Consider the following 27,040-nt stretch of genomic DNA (forward strand, 5'->3'; position numbering starts at 1 on the left):
TGACCAGGTGAGATGTCTCATGTCCTCTTTTAGGCCATAGTGACCAGATACCTCACATCCAGATCACTGGAAACTAAATAATGGGAATTATTTTTCAAAATCCCAAGAATACTGAATGGGCTTCCTCTACTCCAACTGTGATTATGTGGTCATAAAAACAAGGTAAACGACAGAGTAAACATTCTCTGATTTAATGCTGAGTCAAGGAAAAAAAAACCCTGTGAATACTAACACTGCTTTTTTCCCTAGACAACATTAGTGCAGAGCCGTCTGACCTACTTTTGATTATGTGTGATTGAATTTATGTCAGCTGCTGTGAAAGAAAACTAGCATTTAATTCATGGATCTTTCAACTGAATGCAAATGAGAATTGGTCAATGGGTTTTTTAATCCCTAGGTTTATAAAAATATTGGCACTTCTTTTGCAAAAGCACTTTTATAAAGGGTTCAGCCCAACCAGCGGGTGGGACAGTTCATTCTTTTGTTATATTTTAAACAAGCATATGTTATGTTATTAGCTTAGTTCCCTTTAGCTTGTCTAAAACTGTGACTTGAAGGTGAGTTGAAGAGTTTTAAGTAATCAGCAGAAATCCTTGTAACTGCAACTGTAGCTGGATGGATGGATGGATGGATGGATGGATGGATGGATGGATGGATGGATGGATGGATGGATGGATGGATGGATGGATGTTACTTACATATGTATATTCACTCTCTGGACCATTCATTATAGGCTCGACACCTTCCTATTTCACCTTCAGAACTGCCTTAATTCGCCATGGAACAGACTCAACAAGGTGCTGGAAACATTCCTCAGATGCCGTCGTCCATATTGACATGACAGCATGACACAGTTGCTACACATTTGTGTGCTGCACAAGGCAAAGCTCCTGTTCCTGCACATCCCAGTGGTGTCTGTGGAGGTCATTTGGGTGTTCAAGAAACCAGTTTGAGATGATTTGAGCCTGATGATTTTTACTAAGGGTCCCAAAGTATGCCAGAAAAGTTGCTGTGTGGGAAAATCCCAGTAGATCAACAGTTTCTGAAATACCTGACCAGTCCATCTGATACAAAAACCATGCCACATTCAAAATAACTTAATTCACCTTTCTTCTCTTGACTCTATTTAAATGCCTAAATACACTGGGTTGTTGCCATGTGATTGACTGATTAGATATTTGCATTGTGCTATTTTCCACTGCTGATGTGCAACTTTTTGCAGCATTCTATGGATCATGTGAGTTTTTGAAAATACAATGGGAATATTTTCAAGTCAAAACTTGCTGTTTGCTTGCTCATTTATTTCATCTGCCAAAAGACAAAGTCGTTCGTGGTCATCACCGTCATCACCTCTATCTCAGCAGCTCGGCTTTTACCATGCACCAACTCCTAATGAGACTTGCCGCTTTGCTTTATCTCTTAAGCCAGGTGTCTCGGCCCCTGCTGCCTCCCGTGGCATCACAATGACAGCTTGGCCTTTAGCAGTAAAAGATGCTCCCTTTTTCTCACTTGCGGTGTGCTTTTTTAGTGACGACACATGCCCCTCCTCTCCCCCTCAGTGCCAGCCTTTGAGGCAAATGTCAGCTAATTAAGGGTTACATGGTCGACCTTTCTTACCCCCACCTGGGCCTGTGCCACTCGATCTGCCAGAGCGCCCAAGAGCCAAGTCTAATGCTACAGGTTCTCCTTGTCTCCAAGAGTGTTCAACACACACAGACACATATGCACACAAAGCCACACAGAGAGTCCAGGTCAGTGTGGCCTTTGATATGCTAAGTCCTGCTGTTCTCCTATAGGCAAAAGACATAATTAGATGAGACACCCACTAACAGTGAGGATGCGCAATCCAGTATGTGTAAGGTTTTGCAAGGTGTTCAAATACTGACAAAACTCCATTTAGCATGGACTACTACTATACTATTTCTATCTCACATTATGAAATACACCCATAGCCTGATTACAGATCAAATTTTTACATCAAAAACACTCAGGTCAATTGATTGTGTTATCCGGATCCCATTTAATGCAAACACAATATGCTCCTCTTAGATGTCTTCATTTAGTAAAGTTGATGTCAGAACGAATGCTGCTTGATCATCAAGCAAAAATGGAACATTTGAGGAGGGCTCTGAATATTGAATATCATTGCTCCAGTTCAAAGCATTTTAGAGCAGTGGTGATATATTCCAGAGACAAGAGAACATAGTGAAGCTGAGAACACAATGTACCCTTCCAGTCTTTTGAATCCAGTCTGCAGCCACACCGGCACATCAGTCTCACACAGGGAGGATGGTAATTAGCAGAATATGACACTGTCCGCCACTTTTAAGTTTGTGCTTTTGTGTGTGCCTGAAGAGTTTTAGGTTTCAGTGTGCTTGCTAGAAGGCACCAAGGTGAAAAGGTGAAATGCAAAGAAGTGTGTAAGCACATAGGATATTAGGAGTAGTCCCAGTGGGGCAGACAGTGTCATGGTATGGAAAAGACAGATGACGGTGTCAAATACAGATCAATGAAAACAAGGAAAAGTGGAGAATAACGATGCTTTGAACTTTGAAAATGGCCAGGAGGGATGTCATTGGACACTGAACTGTTCTTTGAAGTTGCTGATTGTCATCAGGGATCTTGGTATTGTTGCAGATGCCTTTGTCACTATAACAGTTTGGGAATCGGCAGTCAGTGTTTCTCTGTTCAGATTAATTTCCACCCTGACAGTTAACTTCCTGTAGTTCTATGGATACTTTTTTTTTTAGCATACGTTACTTAGTCCTCTTGTTTTCAATGATGAGGAGAAAAGAACACACTATATTAAAAAACATACAACTAAAAATAGGAACAAAATCTCCTAGCAAAAATAATCTCTGTGATAAATGAATAATTTTGTCCAGTTAAAAATAAAATAATAAGATAAATAAAATGTCTGAACTAAAGTAACGAAATTTAAACTTACACTGGAAGCAGATTCTTTCTTTCTTTTTGTGTACTTTATTTTATTATATGCTGATTAAATAATCTTTTAAATGCTTTGAATACCTCATAAGAGTAGAACAGGGCTATTTATATTTAAATTACAATTTAGATCTAATTCCACAAACATACATTCAGCAGGACAGTGAGGTGTTACTGTGGTGCTTCTTGATGATAAACACCCACCGGCCACTGTTAATTACATCTGTTAAGCTGCTTATTAACACAAATGTCTCATCGCTTGGCAGCAACTCAGTTTATCTGGGCATGTATAAATATTTAAGACGACCTGCTGAGGTTCAAAGCGGGCATCAGAATCGGGAAGAAAGGTGATTTAAGTGACTTTGAACACGGCATGTTTGTTGGTCTCAGACAGGCTGGTATTTTCCTACACAACCTTCTATAGACAAAATATCCAGCGAGCCACAGATCTCTGGCTGAAAATGCCTTGTTGATTCCAGAAGTCAGAGGAGATTGGCTAGACTGCTTCAAGCTAAAAGGAAGGCTCAAATAGCCACTTGTTAAACCAAGGTATGAAGAATCTGTGGGCACACAGGTCAAACCTTGAAGCAGTTGGACAAGAGCACACTGAGCGTCACTCCTGTCAACTAAGAAAATAATTCTGAGGTCACAGTTCACATAGGATCACCAGAATTGGACAATAGGAGATTGGAAAAACGGTGAGGAGTCTGAGTCTCGTCATCAGATCTCAAATCAGTAGGCCATCTTGGATGGGAGGTTTGCCTCATGGATGTCAAATTTGCAGCAAGTGCATAGTCCAGTACTAGTCAGCTATAAAGTGCCTAGTAAGTGCATGTTGGGTTAAAAAACAAAAATGTTCCCCCCCAAAAAAACGTGGTAGAAAATGGGAGAAAAACAAGCACATGGTGAGGAGAAGCTGTGACTTTTGAAAGGGTCTCAGTCCACACCTGTCACTCTTCTCAGGTTTCAGGTTTCTGCTTCCACAGTTTAACCTGACGCCCCCCATTCTCTCATAAATGGTTAAGATTCATTTGTGTTCATCACACAGCGAATGTAAGAGAGCACCATTTTAAAGTTTCCTTATAAAATATAGTTTTTTGCTTAAGTGAAATGATTCAAAACGACAGCATGTCAGTCAGCTGTACATTCACCTCCTTTTTTAAGCAGATATAAGGCCTTTTTAGGATAAAGAAGAGAAGAATTAAGTAATTAATATGAGTAATCTCAGCTCCTTGGCAGAGATGACAGTGCCACCTACAGAAACTCAAACGTCACCAGCAGCAAATAAGACATCAGAGTACCACCCACGCTGTTTTATTCACAGGTGAACTGCGGGAATTGCTATGCACACCAGAGCCTTGTGCGCTTATCACAGGGGATGACGCAACACACCAAAGTTTCAGATTTCACAGATTACTACCTTAAAGAAGAAGTTATTACACAATTCCCCTGACTGCACTAAAATGACAATAGCTTCAAAGTTATATCCTACTTGGATAGAATGTTTAATGTGAATGTGAATGTGTTCTTATAATTGTGATTTTGATGCATTTGAAACTCGCCGTCTTTCATTCTCCTGATTGGATCTCGAGGATCATAGTCATTTTCTAAGGTGTCTGTTCAACAAGTAATCAGTGCTTTGATCCACTGTTTATTTAAGAAACACTGCTTTTTATTATTTGGATTATTTTGGGGTCTGCAAATCCCAATTATGCTTCTTCTACAAATTGTGCTGCATATCTGCACAATCACTTTGTGATTTGCAAACACAAATCTGATTCTGATTTGTGATATCCGAAGATTAATTTTACCGTATTCTTTGTGTCCCTTTTCAGAGACATCAAACCTGACAACATACTACTAGATGAACATGGTAAGATTCCCTGTTTCTTTATATTTTTTTATTAATGAATTAATTTCAGTGTCAGTGAATGAAATTTCCATCAAAAAGACTCAACGTTAGAAATTCAACACTTCAACTGCTTCTAACTAAGAATTTCACCCAACCTTTAACCTCTGGGTTGCACAATTGCACAGATCAAAGTAGCTGCAATGCACAGAGACAGCTTTCACATTTACTGACTAGATAGGTCTTGCAACACAAAGCAGCACAAAGCAGGAAAATGCCTCTTACCAGAGAAGGCCTGCACAAGTGAAATCTTATGTTTTGTCCAAACTGTCAGTTTGAGTTGGCTGAAGCTGTGTGACATTTAGGTGAAGCTTTTTTTCTTTCTCTCTGAACTATGGGATGAAATAAAATGGAGTGATGTAACAGGGGAGTGGAAAACAAGGTTATATTCATCATGTCTTCTCCATGTGCGAAAAGACAAACTTACTTAGAATTCTTGTGTGTGTGTCAGAAGGATGGAATTATTGATAGAGTTTCATAACAGGTTTTAGTGTCAGCTCTCGATTCAGTAAGTAGACGACGTTTTATTATTCTGTATTCTTCACTGTGAAGAAAAGAATGGGAATTGTTCTTATGTAAGAACGGCAAAAATAGGCTTGAATTCCAAATTTTGTTATACGAGGGAACACTCAATCATGACACTATAACACACAGTCACTTAAAGTTCAGGGATTTAATCTAGAAGCATAAGCAGACAGCTGCGAAAGAGTCCGGAGACAAAATTTCAAATGCAGCATCGTCCAGGTGGATGTTTTTGTGAGGTATATTCTTGGCAAATGCAAACTGAGTTGGATAGATTTGGTTTGTGAGAACAGGTCCCACTAAAGGATATCGGGCTCTTGTGCCACCTTAGTGGGTTTTTTCTGACAGATAATTAACCTGCTGGAGGTCAGTTTGTTGGGCTCCGGTAGTGCTCCTCCTGTTCCTCATACAAAAAAGCAGATTCTAATCCTGCTGCTGCGTTGATGGCCTTTTGTGGCCCTGTCCAGCTCTGTGTTTGAAAGCACCCATCTTTGTATCTCCACCCCTTTTTAAACTGTCCTTAGAGACACAACAAACCTTCTTGTGAAGAATGTGATGGGTGCGCAATTTTGAAAGATTTGGCCTATCTGTGCAACCTGAACGGGCTACAGGTACCACTCGTACACAAGTAAAAACATGGCATTATTAACAAAAAATGATATATCTTATTTATCCATTTATCATATTTTTATTATTATATTCATATTTATTTGCACTTGTCTTTTAAGGTCATGTTAGTTTGTTTGCCATATTCCTGTTTTCTCTGTTTCACCGTGTTACAGGACTGTAAATGCATTAATTGCTTGGCAGTAGGTTTTAAATCTAGCTTAACAGGGACAAGACTTTACGGTGTTTTTGTTGGTTATCATTATAGGAAAGGCTGTCTAGCAGTGCACTGCTGATATTTAAATCAGTGCATAACTAATTCACTAACTACACTGGAGAATTATTTCCTTTGTGTTAAAAAGTCGCCTCACATCAAAGTGTCCGTTTTGTTCATATACTGCAGTGTAGTGCACACATACACAGACACACACCTCTAAACTCCTTAGATATCAGAGGGCATGGGGCAGCTGCTCAAGAGAGCCAAGGGGATATGTGGGATGGCAGCCCTGCTGTCACAACAAGCAGACAAAGAAAGACAGACAGAGAAAGAGCGTGAGGCGAGGATACAACACAAAGGAGGAAAGTGATGAACACACATTTCTGAAAAGATTTATCAAAGGAGAAAAAATACAAAAGACAGACAGAGATGCATAAGGAAAGAACAGAGATAAAAGCGAGAAGCAGAGAGAAAGAGCATTTGAGGGAGGGGAAAGAAAAAAAGGCAGCATTGCCAGCTCCTGCCTAATTTCCACAGGACAACAGACGTTCACTTGTGGTTCCTGTCTGTATGTGTGTGCGTCCTTTAAAACTCACTAAGCACTTCTCTCCTCGTCATGCATTCTGCCCACACTCTTGTTTTTTTTTCCTGCACAGACCTTTAGTTTACCTCTTCACTGAAGTCTAAAACAGCATGAGGTGTCAGAGGGGGGTAGCAAGCTGTTTGCTTCTGCATTTTGAAAGCTGGAATTGACCTGTGCTCCTGTATCCCTCTGGGAGCTGCTTCATATAGAGAAAAACAATTTACTCGTGCACATGTGACGTTGGTTTGTTAAACAGCATAGCACTTAGGATGCTGAGTGAAGCTCCAGGAGGCCCAGGTCTATTTTATCCACTGTGAGATTATATGCACCTTTCCTACGAAAACGGACACACAGCACATTAAAAGAATATTGTGATTGAAACCACGGGTCTCTTCTCCACTACCAAACAAACACTGATAATTGCCTCTGCATACATATGGCACGTCAGCTCACATCTGACTCATGAAAGGTAGAATGCGATCGTTCTGTTTTAGAGAAAGCAGGGAGCTTTCAAGCTAATCCACACCTGCAAGCTAAAATAGTAATGACTTCCATGTTTGTGTCAACTAGCAATCTTCACGCCATAAAAAACGATCACTGTGCTTGAAATTGGTGTTCCGGAGTACCGGCTTTTACCTTAATGAGGAACATTAATGATTAGTGTGCTTGAGGTTACTTTAAGTCTCTGCATGTGTTGAGTGAAGGCAAAGCATGTTTCCATGGCTAAATAATGTCTTCATTAAAACAATTAGGTATGCTTTATTTTTTCATTATTTCACCATTATGATTTGACAGCTCAACTGCTTCTTGTTCATTGTGGTATTATGTGGCATAAATCAGATTCCACAACAGCGTTTAGGCACACAGGGATTTGGAAGGTGGAAAAAGTGGCACCTGATTGCAGAGTTTACACACACTCCGGTGAGACAACCCGACACCGATGTCACGAACAAAGATTATTACACTAGCGAGATACTGACTGAGAAAAGCCTGGGATGGCTTATTTCAGCAGACTTCAATCCATGGTCTTTGTTTTGGCATTACCTCAACAACAGCTCACAGATCAAAAAGATTATGAATATTAACACATTAATTCCAAATATTTCTGATGCAGAACAAAATCCTTTTTGGCTCAAATGCTTTCAGTGTAATAATATTAATATAAAAAAGACTGAAACGAGGCAACAGTGCTGATTTAGTTGAGGTTCTAGACAGTTTTTTTAGGAAAAAAGAGAGATGCACTGTGTTATGCTGTTTAAATAACACTTAAGAATAAACTGTAAGGGTAGTTTTCTTTCAGTCCTCAGATGGGCATTTTACCTGAAAACAGTCATTGGTTAAAAGTGTATTAATGAAGAAACCTCTGGTTGCTTACATCTCACATCTAGTGCACAATTTACTGGATGATGTCACTTTTTGGGAAAAGTTCAAACTTTATGCTGTATGGCCCTGCAGTAAGTGTTAATACACATAACTGTGGCTACAAAAATGGATCCAAGAAATTGATTTGGGTGCATGTTGTGAGGTATTGGTAATGAAAGCCATACTAAAAATAGAAGAGCTATGCAGCAGCAGGATATGGCCTAAGCAAAGCTTGACAGTTGTCGTGGTAATCCCATAAAACACATTAGATAACTAAGCCACCAGGCCTCCTGCTGAACCATTGTTCAGTGGCCACTTAAACACTCACAAGCAGGGACAGTGGGAAAGGTACTTTAAAATAAAAAGAATCACCCAGGGATCCACTTAAGCTTAACTCATAATGCACCCCACGAGTCAAGAGCCGCTACTTTATTAAATCCATCCACTGTAACTGGCAACTATTCCATGGATGCCCAACTGTTGTGACGCACCTCTTATGAGGTATTCGAAGCAATTCATTAAAATCCTGCTGCTTAACACGATCAACAATAGGGAGTTGATTGTTGATTTGAGAAAAAAAAAGTACTCATACAAATACAAATACACACTCCACTGTTAAATCAATGTATACTACATTGCCAAGTGTATTCACTTATTCATCCAAATCATTGAATTCGGCAGTTCCAACCACTTTCATGGCCACAGGTGTATAAAATTAACTACTGAGGCATGCAGACTGCTTCTATAAATATTTGTGAAAGAATGGGTTGCTCTTAGGAGCTCAGTGAATTGTAGCATGGTACCGTGATATGATGCCACCTGTGGAACAAGTCCAGTCGTGAAATTTCCTTGCTGCTAAATATTCCACAGTGAGCGGTTAGTGGTATTATAGCAAAGGGAGTGAGAGCAACAGCAGCTCAGCCACGAAGTGTTAGGCCACATAAAATCATGGAGAAAGTCAGCGGATGCTGATGGACACATAGGTCACCAGCTTTCTGCAGAGTCAATCACTACAGACCTCCGAACTTCGTATAGGTTTCAAATTAACTAAAGTAAAGTTCATACAGAACTTCATGGAATCGGTTTCCATGTCTGAGCAGCTGCATCCAAGCCTTACAACACCAAGCGTAATGCAAAAAAGTCTAACGCAGCAGTGTAAAGCACTTTGCCACTGGAATCTAAGGCAGTGGAGACGTGTTTTCTGGAGTGACAAATCATGCTTTTCCTTCTGGAAGCCTAATGGATGAGTCTGAGTTTGGCAACTGCCAGGAGAATGGTAATTGTTTGACTGCACTGTGCCAAGTGTAAAGTTTGGTGGAGGGGGGATTATGGTGTATGGCTGTTTTTTAGGAGTTGGGCTAAACCACAGTTTGGGGATGGTCCCTTCCTGTTCCAACATGGCTGTGCACCAGTGCACAAAGCAAGTTTCATAAAAACATGGATAAGGAAGTTTGGTGTGGGAGAACCTGACTAGCCTGCACAGAGTCCTCACCTCAGTCTGATAGAACACCTTTGGGATGAATCAGAGCCAGGACTGCAAGCCAGGCCTTCTCACCATAATCAGTTTATGACTGATATTAAACCCTATGGATTAAGAACAAGATGTCAATCAAGTTCAAATGCATGTGATGACAGACGAGCGAATACTTGGCAATATAGTGTATGTGAAGTGGAGTAAGCTGAGCTCTTTGAGGTTCCTGGGTTTTTCTATATCACAGAGAACTTGTCATTGTCATCACACTTCTCCATTGTTGTAAACAAAGCTCAGAAAAGACTGTAGTTAAGACAGGAAACGTACAAAGCAAAAGTCCTTTGCCAAGTTATTGTAAACTTATGCAGGAGGAGCACTAGGAACTATCTAAATTCCCAAACTCGTGCATAGCTCAAAACTAGAAGGCTCTGCATCTTTTGATTAATGCTATTAACACAGTAATATCAGTGAGGTGTCTGCATAATGCCAAAACAATGTCATCCACATCCTGTTCACCCTGCTGCCACCATTGTCCCTGTTGATTGAGAAGTTTCTGCTAATTCCTTCCTCAGGCTGAGACTGAGCTGAATTCATTCTCCACATTTCATCACTTATAATATGTTTTAATTTTTATCATTATTATTAATTTGTAAATTCTGCTTTTTTTTCTTGTTAGTAGCAAAAATGGAGTAGATCCATTTTGTTATATCCTTATGAAGCACAATAATTACTAAAAGGAATCTTCAATCTTGAGAAATTAACAATTAATAATACCGTGGCAAAACCATTAGCCTAAAAGCACGTGTTACCGGTCCTCAGAGACTGTGCTCATCCTTAAACTCAACTCAGCCGAGGCAATGGAAACCCCGGTTCTCAATGAGCTGGTCTGAGACTGACAGTTTGCTTAAAGTCTATTCAAGACAAACTAGATCATTTTGTCCTAGCAGTGCAGCATTTTGAGGACAGCTGTCTTTTTCTTCTCACTCTGGCGGTCTAAATCTCCTGTCTAAATCTGTCTCCTGTAAAGCAAAAACAGATGAAAACATAGAGAGATCATTTCTAACTGCTGATCTATTTTAGGTACACGGGGGTCTTGGACTTTTCCAAGCTGTGCTGGGGTGAGAGGTGTGGTACACCATGGACAGTTTGCCTGTCCACCACAGGGTTAACAGAGAGACACATACAACCACAAACGCTCTCACATTCATACCCACAGCCAAATTAGGGACACCACTTGCCCTAACATGCAGACATACAGAACGGCCACATCCGTCCACGAGCTTCAAATCAGGAACCTTCTTTCTGGGAGGTGACAGTGCTAACTACTGTGATACCCACAGGAAAAAAGGTGGAAACACAAAGAAAAACAATAAAGCCTTACTCGTACTCAAGCACCATTTGAGTGTCAACTGATGTTTAAGCTCTGCTACACAGCTGTCACAGTGATCCAACTTCATTAACAGAGCTCCTTTGATAATAACAGAAAACCAAATATTCTTCCATGTGCTTTAGAAAAGTCACACACCAGTACCTGAAAATACTTCAGACTGCAAAAAAACAGCAAAAGAAATGGGAATTAATAGAAAAATGCATTTTAAACTTCTTGGTTTTATAACACACTATATCAGTATCTGTGTGCATGGCAAACCCTGCAGTATGTGTTATATTGCAATGCAAGATGACACAGGTCAGTTGTCAAGAATGAGACACGGTCATTTGAGGTAACATAATCTCTCTGTTCTTTAGGACACGTCCATCTAACAGACTTCAACATCGCAGCCATTGTAAAAGACGACCTCAAAGCAACATCCATTGCTGGAACCAAACCATACATGGGTAAGAAAATGACATTTTGACAAGAAAAGGCTACTGGAATTGAAACGGTTTGAAACTCTGCCCTTTAATCTTAAGAAATCAACACAATAAATCTTTGGTTAGTCAGCTTTCGGTGAAGCGGGCTTCCACCGCTGGATGTTCCAAAGGCTGCTTCAATTTTCAGTTAGAAAAAGAATTGTGCAAATGCTGTTGCAGGGTCGGCTCTGAGATTGAGGCGGTAGTTTTAAAAAGAACAAAAACTCTTTTGTTTAAAAAATATTTAAATACACATGATAAAGAGATGAAAGATGGATAGTTCACAAAGCTTGACTGAGTGAATTAACATCTGTCATTTTAATACATTATTAATAAAAAACTAAATCCAATAAATAAAACTTTATTTTAAGGTGAACAAGGTGAAGCTACATTTGTATTTTTAATGGGGCCAAAAAAAATAACAAAAAATATTTGTAGTTAATATATATGTAAATATATATGTAGTACATTATTGAGTCTTTATTGCATACTGTAAAAATCATACAATAAAATTAAATAAAGGACTTGCTTTCACTTGTTTCCAGCACATCTTCAGTTTTGTCCTTATCATGAGTCTTAAATCAGGCTTATGTGGATTCAGCTCCAAAGAGATCAGATAGGTTGAATAGGATTTGAGGCCAGTATGAATGATGACCACGTGTTTGGATGTGTTTGCGTGCATGCTTAAAGGGGGCATGTGAATTGTGAGCTTTTTTGTTTTCTTTTTCCCTTATAAATTGTGCATTCAGGTTACAATATGATCTTGGAACAATGTGCGACCAGATTCCAGGTGAATTCTCTTCGGTATAATAGATAATTCATGGCTGCTCTGGGAAAAAAAGAACCCTCCCTCCCCTCCTCTAAGAACCTTTAGTAGATAAGCTACACTTTTTCCGTTTCAGCAAGAAGGCAGAGCAAACCTAAAGGAGAGGTGGAGGATTTGTGTGAGAGCGTGCATGTTTCTGAGTATAGTTCCTCACAGTTCTGCGTGTAATATAGATAAAGATCCGCAGACGAAAGGGTAAGCGATTAGTCACAGAAGGCTTTTCTACTGACTATTAAAAATCACAGATGACTAGATGATTCGCTTCCACAGAAGAAAAAAAAGCTATTTTATTTGTTTAATTGGTTGTTTTTCTTAATCTGTTATTCATTACAGAGATATTCTGATGTAATATAGTTCAAAGAGCATGTCAATATATTTATTTTACCCCTGGGAAAAAGAATGAAATTGATGCTTTCCATCACTGAACCCTAAAAAAATACTCAACAGAAAATGACTTCATCTCTTTTGTACACAAGCAACCAAGGCACCGTGTACTAGACAACTTAAATGACATGTACAGATGTTATGCCTGTGGGTATGTTGATACAGATGCTACGCCTGTTTTAAATTAGTCTTTAATTAAATTACCTAACCCTAACCCTCTGAGAAAAAAGACCAGGAATCATTATTTTATCTGCAAGAGAACATTGACCTAAACATTTGTAATTGTGTAAAAAAAAGTAACAAATAAATACATCCAAGTATATAATTTACTGAACTCATGATTATTATTAAAGAAAAAGTAGAGAAAGAAAGAAAGAAAAAAGGAAGTGTTGAAAAAGATACAGGTACAACAAAATAATAACAGTTGAGATGATGACACTTAAGTTACCTCACTTGACCACTGTTTGAGATTGAATACAAAAGTGCTACCAGGCAAAGAACTGTTAGCCTAGCAAGCGTGAAATACCTCCAAAGTGCTGACTTCACTGTTAGCTTCCTCTCTGCTGTGTTAGTGCTCTTGCTAGCTATCTTTTAAAAAGGGGCAATTCTGCACATGCTCATTACAGTTCTCTCGCTACCTGTGAAAGAAATGCAAGGTACTTTGGTTCATATTTGTTAAAATAATATTATCATATACATATAAATATAAAAAAGTAAATATAAGTAATTATATTGTACTGATGCTTTTAAATACATGTCATTGCGTGCAATAGGTCGGCAGCCTTATGAAATTTCCCCTTGTGGGACTAATAAAGGTATATCAAATCAAATCAAATATGTTTTCTAGTATATTTGCTATATGATATATGTTCTTAAGTAAGAGAAGATTTGAGAGAAAAGGTTTTCATGGGCGCAACTCTGCTGGTCAATCCAAAAATGTATTTTCTTTACAAATGTGGCATTATTTAAGGCAGGGATAGGTAACTCCAGGCCTCAAGGGCCCGTGTCCTGCAGGTTTTAGACGTTTCCTTGATCTAAAACAGCTGATTTGACCTCCTCAACATGTCTTGAAGTTCTCCAGAGGCCTGGTAATGAGCTAAACATTTGATTCAGGTGTGTTGACCCAGGGTGATATCTAAAACCTGCAGGACACCGGCCCTTGAGGCTTGGCGTTCCCCACCCCTGATTTAAGCGGAAATAAACAGGCTTCCCAATGGTAGAAGATTTATTGCCAAGAAGCATTGTCACAACAATGAAAATGATCAGCCAAACATACATTTCTTTTTTGTGCTAAGTTTATTTATCAAACAATTCAAGTTGTCCGGGAGTACAGATGAAAAAAAATGTTACAGTATCTCTGGCCTCCCCCTGTTTCATGTCTGGAGGAATCCTACCGTTAAAATAAACCCATCCAAACAGCCCGAGAGAAGGGAATGAAAAAACATTAATAACATAAGATGTCATAAGATGGTATAATGCATTATTTATGTTGTACAATATTTTTCTGTCCATCAGCGCCTGAGCTCTTTCAGTCCTTCGAGGGGTCCCACCCCGGCTACTCCTTCTCTGTTGACTGGTGGTCACTGGGGATTACGGCCTATGAGCTACTAAGAGGACAGGTAATGTAGACACATACGGAGTACACCACAATGTCTACATCACAGATTACTTCTGTGCGGTCTGACACACTTAGCTGCATTCAATAATGCATAGGACGCTGAGTGCTAGAAAAATCCTGTTAGTAGGAGTTTAGACAGCCTCGACAAAACAAAAGGAAGATGAAGTTATAATTGAATCTTACGTTTAAGCTGACCTTACTGGGAAAGATGTTTAATCGTTTAGTCGTGGTGCGAGACCAATCGCTGCAGGAGAGTGAGAAAATCGAATCTGAGTTATTCAGAGAGCCATATAATTGGAATTGATTTTCAAAATAATATTTATTTATCTTGTGCACTTCCCACCTGGAGAGTTTAGTTCAGATGTCATGGAAGCAAACACAGGACATGATCTTTTTCCTCAGTCCTCCTACTCCATTAGGCTGAGTATTATTAGAGCAGTGTGTTTGTTGTGGACTCAAATCCAACTGCAGCTGCATAATTTCTTCTCTTATTTTAGGAGGATTACATAAACTACAGTAACCTCCATCTGCACTGACAAAGATTCTAAGTCTTTGAAACTTATGGGAAACTGTCATGAGCTTTTACTGAAATTTTCTCTTCTCACACATCTATGTATCTTTAACTGTTCAAAGTTATTAGATCTCGTCAACGTTATGGATTTTTTTGGACTTGACACGTCTTTTTAGAGAGGTCTCACTATTCCCAGGAGGCCTGAAAGGGTCAGGTATGATGGAGTCTTTTTTAGAACACTATGACCTGGCCGTCTTCTGTTTGGTGTCATCAGTTTTGTCTCTGTAGAGGCTTCAAGGACAGTCCAGGTGCTTCTTGACAGTGTAGAAACTCACTCTGTTCTTTTATCTGGAGCACTGGAATAGGAGGGGGTATAGGAAAACACCCTTTGGAAGGATAAACTGCCTTCCTTCCTTCATACCTGCTGCAACATCTGTGCTTCTACCGCTTCTTCTCGATATGAAGTGTGTCCATGATAAATGCATCTATATTTTATACTTCATATTTGAGTCTTCTGTAAGATTATTTCTGCATGAGGAAAATCTGTTCTCACAATATTTCCATAACAATCACTTTCCACTCCCCTTTATAAAAAAACCCATTCTGTCCTCTTTCTGACCTTAGAGCTGCGTCTTCACTCTGGCTGTAATATCTTCTTTCTAACCCTTCCATTACCTCCTCTGAATTTTTTGTCCTTTATCTGACCTCAAAAGTTAAATATTCTTGCTGCCTTCATCATCCCACAAAGCTGTGTCCTCTGCTTTTACAACCATCTCTTATTCAGCAGATTATTAATATCTAGAAATGACATAGCTTCACTTCTGTAGTCTTTGGGTAGTTCCTTTAGTTATCTCCCCTACTTTCTTTTATTCCTCTCTCTGCACATCACCTTTACCAAGACAATATATTTTCACCTCTTCCCTCTGTCTCCTCTGGGTTTTAACACATTTTTCATTTGACTGACACGTTCGAACATCATCCATAAAGCAAAAGTCAGTTTCTGGGTGTTGAAAACTGGTCTGTTGGATGTGACAAATTATTTGCCTGTTATCTACTTTCAGGCATCTTTTCCATTCCATTCTTCTTCCATTCTCTCTCTTAAACTCCTACCACTTCTTAATTATAATATATTACTCATAATATTATAATAATTTAATTCAATCTTTACTTTCCCCCTGGGTTTGACCATTGGTTGAATGGTGAGAGTGCTAAATAGGTCACAGTTACTTAGCCTGTATTTTTCCAGCCTCAGTTTTTTGCTAACTAGTAGCTGAGCAGTAGTAAATTTTGAAGACTGACACACAAACCTTAGCACTGCAGCCAGTGCATGTAATAAAAACATGCAGATTTTTCTTTGAAAGCAAACAGCCTCCGTTTCCAGTTTGTATTTCACCTTTTACAGCTTATGCAAAGTACAGGTCATCACAGCAATCAGCTAGGGACCAAAGTAATCACAAGGAGGTTTTTGCCAATCAGTTTGGCAATACACATTTTTCCCGCGTGACGGTGGTTGCGAGGAGGTCACTGGTCTCGAGGCCTCTGTGAGTGGAGCTTTAGCAATCGATTTCCCACTGACAGTCTCAGGTTGTCATGTCAGTAACACCATATCCCCTCACCTGTCTTTTGCTCTACTTTCCTTATTTCAGAGGCCATATGTGATGAAATCTAGTACACCAGCCAATGAGATCCTGCAAACATTTCACAAGGTCCATCCTAGTTACCCAGCAGCCTGGTCTTTGGAGATGAAGTCTCTTCTCAGAAAGGTAAACAAGCAGCAAATGCATAATAAACAGCAACATAAACAAATTATATTGTTCATGCCTTTGTTTCTCCTGGTACTCTTATTGTCAGTGGGTGTCTTTGCTATTTTGTATGACATGCGCTATTTTGAATTTTTCTCCGGTGTGGGAAATCTTTATCTCCTCTGGGAAGACCATTATCCATATCTGACACCAGCACACTGAGGCTACAGAATCTTAATTAGGAGGTCACTTTCACTGCTACAGCTTCACTTGAATGCAGCACAACTTTAGAATTATAATGGAGTACAATCAGTATTCAAAACATTTAAATTAGTGATGTAGGTGAATGACAGTGTTAACTGTTAGCTGTTACTTGCATACATAAATCAATAAGGTGCTATTCCAGAACAAATGCTAAAGCTGAAAACGTAGAGAGACACAGAGAAACAGACACAGGGAAGCTTATACTTCAGTATGTGTGAATAAGCACTATAAATACCAGTCTAAAATTAGAATAGTTTACGTGTTATTCAATATGTCATTCAGCTGTCAAACGTGTCTTCGTCTTGTTGTAATGCTTAAAAGCTGCACGGCTGTTGTAGGATTTGGCTTTTATCTTGGCAGCGATCCACTGCAGTCAAACTGTTGCATTGCTTCGTGCTCAGACTCCTCGAAGCTCATTGGCATTCCAGTTGCATGTGTATATGTGTATGAGGGAGTGAGCAGGAGAGTATAGAGAGAGACGAAAGAGATGTAAAGAATGTGAAAATGCAAGGGAAGAATTTCATGCCCACAAAATTTGTCCTTCATCTTTTATCCTTCACAACCCACTGCGTTATCCCGTCACCATTAGCTTTCTATATGAGTTTCATTTTTTTCCACCTCTTGTTGTCTCCTCCCTCTTTCTCAAGCTCCCTCCGCATGTCCCTTCTCCAGTACTTCCAACCCCCTTTGTCCCTGTATCCTCATTCTCAGACACATCCTTAAAGGCAAACATGTGCTCATGTCTCAGTGGGACTCTGCTCCTAACTTTTCAGCCATGCCTCCCCGTGGACAGTTGTTCTTACTCTAATCCTTTTGTCGCCTTCAGTTGCTGTGCATAGATGTCCAGAAACGCATTTCCTGTCTAGCAGAGCTACGGGATCTGGACTACATGTCAGACGTCAACTGGGATGCTGTGCTCAGCAAGCAGGTCCCTCCAGGTTTTATTCCAAATGTGAGTATCAGAAATAAACTCAGCACTGTGACAGTGTAGTGCACAGCACAATGCTCACATCTGAATGTTTATTTTTCTGCTGTATTACATTTAAATGACACAAATACAACATTGCTGTAAATCAAAGTAAGGAGCACCTAAACAAACCTATACCACACTTTATATAATCCATCCATATAAGTCTTAAATGACCTTAAAGCTTATTTAGTGTATAATGACACAAGTTTGTTTTTTAAAGTATTGGATTATGAATACCAAAAGTTCTTCTTCCGCAGGTTTCCAATACTTATTTCCATACCAGTATTTCAGGTATTTACCCGAAAGCGGGTAGTGAGATATGAAGATGAAGATGTAGCCACTGTTCAGTTAATCTTTTGTACCCTGTCTGTAAACACTGCCCCCTGCTGTTTAAGTTGGCCCAACTACTTGATGTAGATATCCAGGCAGAGTGTGCAGATGCAGAACAACAGAAAGAGTCTTAGACACAACTGACAGCAGCTAAAGCAGCTAAAATGTGTATCTACCAGCAGCTATATAGTCAATGAGTCATTATGGCAAGGTGGATACAGGTAATAATGTCATTAGACAGTGTGTCAAGCTGCTTTGCTGACAAGCTCATGTAGTATCTTCTGTATTGTCAGGTTCTTCCAAACGTTGCAAAAATCACTGCACCCAGCTGGTGACTGAAGGGTGAAAATGAGAATCTGCAAGTCCAAAGTAAATTTGACAGTTTCACAGAAGAGCATTCAGAAAAACTGTACAATAATGTAATGATCAAATAACTCTAAAAGTCTCCTAAAAGGTGACGGTAACTGTCACTGCTTTGTACCAGAGCTGAATAAATAGAGATTAATGACTGTTGGAAGTAAACAGTTAACTAAATGACTTTATCTAGTTTCAGTCTATAGCAGAGCAGAGCAGCTGGTATCCCCAGCGGTCAGGCTACCACAGCAGAGGAAAGGCACAGAGGATCGATGGAGAATTGACGGTGTCTTTCTGTTTAATTATAGGCACATGCACAGTCTTTAATCCCTTCCACACTATTAATGTTTGAACACTGAGGGAAAACTCAGCCCTTATGTTTTGTTTCCTAACTTTATAGCACTCAACGTTTTTTATCAGTCTTACCTTGCTTCAGTTTGTTTTTATCACATATTCCTGTGTTCTGAAGCACTGGTGAACATTTCATTGTCAGATATTTACTAGTACAAAACATTTATTGATGCAAAATTCTAAATTTTCCTCATCATGTTTCTAATACAGCATGAAAACCTGCACTGCCATTTGTTTTTTGTCTTGTTTTTTGACACCAAAATAGCCACATCTATGCCTTTGATTATATGTCTTTCTTTATTTGAATATGTCACTGTAGAGGCGAAGACTAAACTGTGACCCCACATTTGAGCTGGAGGAAATGATCCTGGAGTCCAAACCACTTCACAAGAAGAAGAAAAGACTTGCTAGAAAAACCAAGGAGCATGGCTCTGACAGCTCTCCGCAGGTAAGGCCATAAATTTATACATTTAGATCATATTTACATTATGTTATGTTAGGGTAGTTAACATATGTTTGATATTGATGATTGATAATGCATTTTTTACAACTGTGTTTATTTTAGGAAACTAACATTTCACTTAATTTTTTTGGTTTAGAATATTTTTCTCTCGTTATTTTCATTAATGAGGAATGAAGAAAAGGACTGAAAGGTAAAAGGTCGAGTGAGATATCGGAGAACATACCCACACAATGTTTTCATGACGACAGTATGAACTCAGAAAGATCAAACTAGAATAAGATGCATATAAATTGTAGAGGAATGTGTGTTGGATATGTTTATACTTTACCACACAACAGAAACATATCAGATACTTAACACCTACAGTTGGCACACACACTTCAAAGAAAGGCCCACGATCTAACCTGTTGCACGCACGCATACAGCCAACGCCAGAGTTACTAAGTTTGGCTCGACTCTCACCCTTTGGCACAGAGGAACAATTTATGGAATTCCTTTTTTAATAGAAGTGAAGCAATCTGTGTGGTCTAGACTCCAGAGCACACTCTTTGCCAGTTTGCAATAAGAAGTCTGAGCTGGCTCAAAGTGCACCATGTTTTATGAAAGCTGACAGCTGCTTGTGGAGGCTTGTCTAAGTGTATATATCAGTAATATCTCACTGTGTGGCCAAACAACATTTCTAAACACTTGGTCCATTTTGTCAGAGAGAATGTCACCTGTTCTAAAGAAATAATAATAGCAGACTTTCAAAGAAATGTTTCCTCTGTCTAAGGGAACGCTAAAGGGAAGCAACTTTTGACTCATTCTAGTAGTATTTAGGCAAAATGAAATGTAAGATGGCTATGTTAGAGCGCTAGTGACTCCCAACACAGGTACCTTTGGGTTACATGGAACAATTAGCCGTAAAAATCAGAAACTGCATTTTAGTTTTAATGGGCCGATATTGGAGCCAATTTTAAGGAAGTAAAGAAGCTAACTAAATGGTGTGGATTAGTAGTAGATGTGGATGTATGTGTAGGAAAAATAAGATGATTAAACAAATTAATTAAACATAATAGATAAGCACTTGAAATTAGTAGCCAAATGTGGGAATTAAAAATCTGGGATGTCTTTACCAAAATGAATGGCTAGCAGTTGAGGTGTTAGCCAACAGTATGGATTGTGTATTAGCTGTTACAACAACCAGGTAAAATTAAACAGAAAAACAAAATTGCTAGCTAAACACAATAGATAAACTGTTGTTTGGCAACTGAGTGCAATGGAATGAATAACTCTTTCATAGAAACGGATATTTCTGTGTAGTAGTAACTCAAACTCTGCAGCTGGTTGATCTGAGCAGAATCAACCACATCTGTCTCACATTTTTCCTTTCCTTTATTTATTTTAATTTATTGCCTGCTAAAAATGCTGATACAGAAAGATCGGCAAATAGCTAATATCCCACTCTGCCTGCTTTATTTAGTACAGGGGTGCCCAATCCCAGTCCTCGAGAGCTACTGCCCTGCAGCTTTTAGATGCGTCCTTGTTCCAGCACACCTGAATCAAATGAATGGCTCGTTATCAGGCCTTTGCCAGACTTGATGGCATGCCGAATTGGTAATCCAACTATTTGATTCAGCTGTGTTGGAGTAGGGATGCATCTAAAAGCTGCAGGACAGTAGCTCTCGAGGACTGGGATTGGGCACCCCTGATTTAGTAAGTAAGGGATGAATGATTGAAGTGATCATTTATGTGAGCACATTACACGAGAAAGATTGGAAAGCGTTACTTTAGCCCACTGTGACGTTTGTACCATAATGTCACTGAACAGTGGGGCATTTGTCTTTCCTTTTAAATTGCTTTTCAAATACCAAACAGATTTTTTTTATAAATGTTGTGTGCAGAAAGAACAGGTCTTCGTGCTATTTTCCATGTACACCCATTTCAAGTTTTCCCATCTTATATCTATTCAGGGATTCTATTTGCATGCAGTTTTTGATGTTTGGAGCCTATTCAATATGATGTGGCCAAACATCCTTTTCTGGAATCATATTTTGCAGTGTGTGCTTAGCTGTCAGGAGGAATACTCACTTTACTGGCTATAAATATCAGTTTGTGTTTGTGCAGTGCTTTACCATATCCATTTACGCAGGGCTACTGGGGCCACTTGTGATGGATGCTTATAAGAGACAGACAAAAAAAGATTGTGAGTGTTTGATATATGTGTGTATGCGTGTGTGTGTGTGTGTGTGTGTGCGTGTGTGTGTGTGTGTGTGTGTGTGTGTGTGTAAGAGAGAGGGTCTGTGTACCATTGCTGAAGCACAGCAGATCAATATTGCATGAAGAAAACTACCCTAATGCCTGTTCCAGCCTCTTACTCATTACCTTGAAACCGTCTGTATTCTTTTTTTGTATGTTCCTCCTCTCCTCTTCTCCTTTCCAACCTTTGCTTTCCTCCCCTTTCTGCTGTATCCCTGCACAAAGATATCTATATGTCACTATAACATTTTCTTGTACAGAAAGTGTCCCGTTCCTCATCCATTTTTCTGGTTGAACTTTTATCTTTCTGCCTCCCTCTTCCTTTCATTGCTCTCATAATGTAGCATGGAATTAGCTCCGTTAAACCACTGATAATATACAGCAGAAAATTGGACTGCTGTGAGAACAAAATTAATTGTCACACTGAAACATACAGACACACACACACACACCTCGCCTAATCATAGGTGCCATTCAAGTTTATTGCATGCGTGAGATAAAGTGGAAACTTGACATATAGAATTAATTTGTATAATGTGTTCAGGGCTGGAGCTGTTTTTGCTGCTCATTATGTTCTCATTGTTTGGACATGTGCCTCTCTAGGTTGCTGTTACTATGTGTGCATCAAGTTGTAATTTTAGGTTTGCTAGGTTGGGTTTTCTTATAGTGTTGGTGTACATTGGTGCCGTTATTTTTCATAATACCAAGGAAGTTTTAAAATATGAAATGGGTGGAATCATCTTCTATCTGATTCTCAGCATATTGCAATCACAGGAGGTTTCTAGTATGTTTGAATTGCCTGATCTGGTGACAATAAGTTGATGTTTACCATAATAGTCTAGTGATTGTATTGGGTGCAACATTTTTGCTTGTTGAAGAAGTGCAGAGAATTACCACCTACAGTATTGTGCAAAAGTTCTAAGCCATCCCTCATTTCCATATGTCTGTGTGTCAGTTTACATATTACAACAAAGAGCAATAAGCAACAAACACAAGCTATGTTTAATAACTGGCTGTAAGATCTTGTAGTAAATACAACAGTATCATAGTCAGTGGAGTAAAGCTGTGTGATAACTGCACAGAGGAGATTAAAACCTGTTTGTCGCTGTATACTGTAAGTTCATATAACTGTATGAAAACTATTATAGCCCCTTTTCCATCAGTATCTACTCAGATCGACTCACCATGACTCACCTCGGATCGACTGATTTTCCATTACAGTCGAGTACCACCTAATGTGTGTGGTCGTTCGTCCTGCTGCTCGGTCGACCTGATGCCTGGTCTGTGGCTTTTCGTCAGACTCGGGGACCATGGCTTTGATTTTTTTGTATCAATTTTCCTTGTTGCCGGGTTTCAAAAATGGCAGTTTTGATTTTCGTGAACGAGACACTCTCGTGACTCACCGAGTGACACCACTGACCAGCCAATAGGTGGCATGCAGTCTGACGACGTCACATTTTAGTGCCTGCTCGGATCGCTTGGAACCCCAGCTGAGCAGGTACTATTTTAGTACCTTGTACCAGATACTATCATCTAATGGAAACTCTGGAAACCGTGGCTAACCATACGGAGTCCTAATTAGTACTAATTAGGTACTAATGGAAAATGGGCTTGCGTGAATATGAGGATTATTTGCCATTTGCCAATAAGCCATTTGGCTTTTCCATTCTCTGGAGTTCTCATTTTGCTCATCTGGATATTACTATTGTTCATTATTATTGTTCTGTGCACATATCTGTAGCTAATGAGAATGTAGGCAGCCTGTATAAAGTTTAGTTTGTAGTTTTTTGTTTGTTTAAGATCTCTACCTACTCCCTTTCACACTTAAAACATTCATTTACACCATTATGAGTTTGTTTATGTCTGATTCCAATCTCACTGCTGTATCTTGTTTTTGTACTTTATTTTATGTGTTTGTTCAAAATAATCTATTCTTCCAAGGAACCAAACCTTGGAAGAATAGACCTATTTTTTAAAATTGGTCTCGAGAAGCAGTGCTCCTGGCTTTCTGAAGCTCTTTCAAAGTTTTTTTCTTTGGACATTGATGCTTTTTCACTCATTTTCAGTCCGGTCCTTGTATCCGACCATTTTCAGAGGAATTTGTGACTTAAGTCATTTGCACCATGTTTGGTTTTGGTTCAGTCTCACCACTCACCTGTAATTTTTGTTTAGATCCATTTTCAAAAAGTGGCTAAAACCTACCACACACTATCTGTTTAGCAAAACATCAGTTAATGAAAATGAGATATAGCTTAATGAAAATGCCATCAAATATGGAAATAGCAGGTAGTTGGTAGTGACCAATAATAGGGCTAAAAAGAGAGTGAATGCTTGATTAAAAAGTTACTGCTGAAACTGTAAACAAAGTAAAAGTACATCCATTATTTTCAATGCAAATTTCAAAATAAACAGCAGATTTTTGGGCGGGGCATTGGGAGTGAGTTGGAAATAAGGCACTAAAAGGTGCAATCAGTGCCATGTTTCAGTATCACGGAGTCCCATGGAGAGACACACAAAGAGAAACAGAGAGAAACTTGGCCTAAATGCCTGTGTACCATGAGAAAGGCTGTCTTCAGGCTGACGTTGAGATTTTCACAGGATATAAAACAATTTTTGTTCTTTGAGTACAGAAACAAAGTATAGTACAGTGACAAAATGTATATGTGCTTGAATGAAGTTTTTTCTTTAAGTAAGAACAACTGAAGAACAGATTTTTTTTTCAATTATGTCTTTCAAATATTTCCTGTCTCTTAAAAATTATAGCTTAAAAAATAGAATGTCTGGTTGCTCTGAGTAAACAAAAGCTTCATAGGAGTAGTGTAAAACCAGTTAATTAGCACTGATGTCAGATAAATTGATGGATCATTGGAATAGAGAGAGAGCTGCACGTGCATCTGAGGATGCAACTCTGCGTGTGCCACTGGTTAAAAATGCAGAGTCAGAACTTGGCTTTGGTTTAGTTCTGAGGGAATATCATCAGGAGAAGTCAAACACATGCAATTTAAGAAGTACTACTTGTACAGCAGAGATTTCTACGCTCAGCAGTTGAATCTGAGCTGAAGATTTTTGTCTGTACTGTTTAAATTATGGTTAAAGCATTCCTTCGATCCATATTTCATTATTCACCACTAACTTCACTATTATGTCACATACGGTTCCCAAATTACAGCATATCAATCTTCTCAAATGGCTGTGATTCAATATGCCATGTATGTGTCGGGCAATCTACATATTTTAATACTATTGCTCATTACCAGTCACAACAAACATCAGCCTCAGCCTTAGCCATGGACCTTGAGAAATGTTCCTGTTAGGCTTTCATCCAACAGAGCACTCCCTGTTGGTTTGTCTCATTAAATGGAAAGTTTAATCTACCATTTGGAGCAATTAGCTTCTGAACTGTCTTTTTAAAAGCATTAAATAAAGAAAGAAAGGAAGAGACAAAGAGGAGAGAAGAAGTAGTGAAATGTCAACGGTTAAAGCATGGCCAGAGCCTTCTTCTGTCAGATTCCTTTCTGACCTTCTCCCTCCTTGTCTCCATCAATTTATACATCTGCCCATATTGTACAGTTACAGAGGAATGAATCAATTTACATCTAACCCTCAATATTCAAGACAGAGTAAAAGCTCAAAATAAAAGGGAGGTTTTCTCATGAAAAGTGAACACTGAGTTACAATAATCAAAGATGTGATTGAATAAATGCATGAATAGCAATTTCCAATGCAGAGCCTGATACACTGGAACTCAATTTGTCAGTATTTTTTAAGTGATGAAAGCAAGGTCAAACTAGGACAGGATTCAAGCTGTGAGCATCCAGAATGAAAACTGAAACAAAAGTTACCAAAACATTTCTAATAGAAGATGTAGCTAATGCTGGAAAGGCAAACGAGAGCTCAGGTACAAATCTGTCAGGGGCACAAGCGAGGACTGTTCCTACAACTTCTAGTTGAGTCTGAATACCTCTGCAAAGTCTGTAGCTTAGAAACGTCTTGGGGCTTAAAAGAGATATACAGTTGAATGTTGTCTGCATAGAACTGATAAGAACTATGCTTAAAAGTGCTCAGAATGTGCTGAACAGGGATCCAATATATCAGAAAAAGTAAAGGCCCCAAAACAGAAACATGTGGCACAGAGACAAGGCAAGACAAGTGGAGGATGTCCTATACTTAGAAGCTGCTAAAGAAAAAGCGAAACATGATGATCAACAGTGTGTAAATGTCAAAGTGTCTAATCATAACAGTTCCATCTGGGTTCATCATAGACGTCTATAGTTGTTTAACTTCTCATTGCTGTCACTGTTCTTAAATACAGATGAATACTGATTATCAGCACCCTGTGGATTGGTGTGACGTGGATGCATTCAGTCAAATTTGGATTTTATAAATAAATGATTAATAAATGTTCTTCACAGCTTTACAACAGGAGACCATATGGAAAAGACCAGGAGGTACCACAAAAGTCAAAAGTGTAAATCGGGCCCTGGAAATATATTTTTGCATCAAAAAATAAGCTTGCATAAAATGTATTCAGTCAAGTCTGACCGGCGGTACCCTAAGGAGAAGCTCCATGACAACTTTGAAGGAGTGCGTTTTTTGTTCAAGCTCCCCCTGCAACTTGAACAGAAACTATATGTCCTATCATGGGTTATAGCAGTACAGACAATGTTGGACAAAGGTTTTTCTTTCTTTTTTTTCATGGGTCCTGTCATGCCTTTAGATCTTAGATGCGATGCATCATTTTGACACTGTTAGAAAGAAAACAATATCTTTCTTCATGCCTCATCATGATGTCTTTTATGTATCAGATCTATAACTCATGCCTGACAAATAATGTGTAACACTGCGTTCCCCCACTCTGAGAGTCTGCCTGTTTGTTTCTTTGTCCTTTTTTTTGTCTGTATCGCTCACACAAAAGCGCACCCTGTTCTTACAGTCTCTGTCTGGGTGGTTGTGTCAGTATCTTTTGGGTTCATGCAAATCTGCTGTTTTTCTTTTCTGATACTGCACTGAAAGTGTCCCTTCACTAAAACTCAGAGGCTCACTTGCAGTCAAGATGTATACTAATCATAGGGCTGTTTTATACTTCGACGATGTCTCCCTCTCTCTCAGGCATGCTTGCAAAATCATAAAATCCACTCCCAACTCCTCCTGCTCCTCCTTTCCTCCAGCTTTGCCTCTCCTCTCTCTACTCTCCAGTCTGTCTTCCTGCCCTAAATTAGTTGATGGCTTTCGGATGCCAGTTGCTCCCCCCCTACTGTGACAGCACCTGTACAGAACCTCTCTGCTAGGCTGTGTGAGTGACAGCTTTGGCAGGAAGTAAGCCATTTCGAAGTGTAGAGGGCCAATCTAACTGAGCTTGAGGGGGAAGCACCACATGCCCATACATGCATGTGCAACTTTGAGTATGATTCTTTTTACTAAGGATGAGGCCTTAAGACACCCTAAAAATTAAACAGTTTAGGAAATTCAATAAAGGCTTAAAGGTCCTACAGGGGCAGCTTTATTACACTGAATTTAGGGTT

General features: G+C 39.2%; 1 protein-coding gene across 2 annotated transcripts in view; it reads left to right on the forward strand.

Moving 5' to 3' along the window:
* The window catches only part of stk32a (serine/threonine kinase 32A), a 63,301-nt gene that overhangs the window by 30,662 nt on the left and 5,599 nt on the right, over positions 1-27,040 (forward strand). For both annotated transcript variants that reach the window (XM_031725943.2, XM_039618928.1), the window contains exons 6-11: positions 4,782-4,819; positions 11,363-11,452; positions 14,193-14,296; positions 16,453-16,569; positions 17,639-17,764; positions 19,137-19,265. In XM_031725943.2, the coding sequence (XP_031581803.1) occupies positions 4,782-4,819; positions 11,363-11,452; positions 14,193-14,296; positions 16,453-16,569; positions 17,639-17,764; positions 19,137-19,265 (604 nt within the window). The remainder of the gene's footprint in view (positions 1-4,781; positions 4,820-11,362; positions 11,453-14,192; positions 14,297-16,452; positions 16,570-17,638; positions 17,765-19,136; positions 19,266-27,040) is intronic.

This window comes from Oreochromis aureus, linkage group 10, assembly GCF_013358895.1.
Source record: "Oreochromis aureus strain Israel breed Guangdong linkage group 10, ZZ_aureus, whole genome shotgun sequence".
In the NCBI taxonomy this organism is placed as follows: Eukaryota; Metazoa; Chordata; class Actinopteri; order Cichliformes; family Cichlidae; genus Oreochromis; species Oreochromis aureus.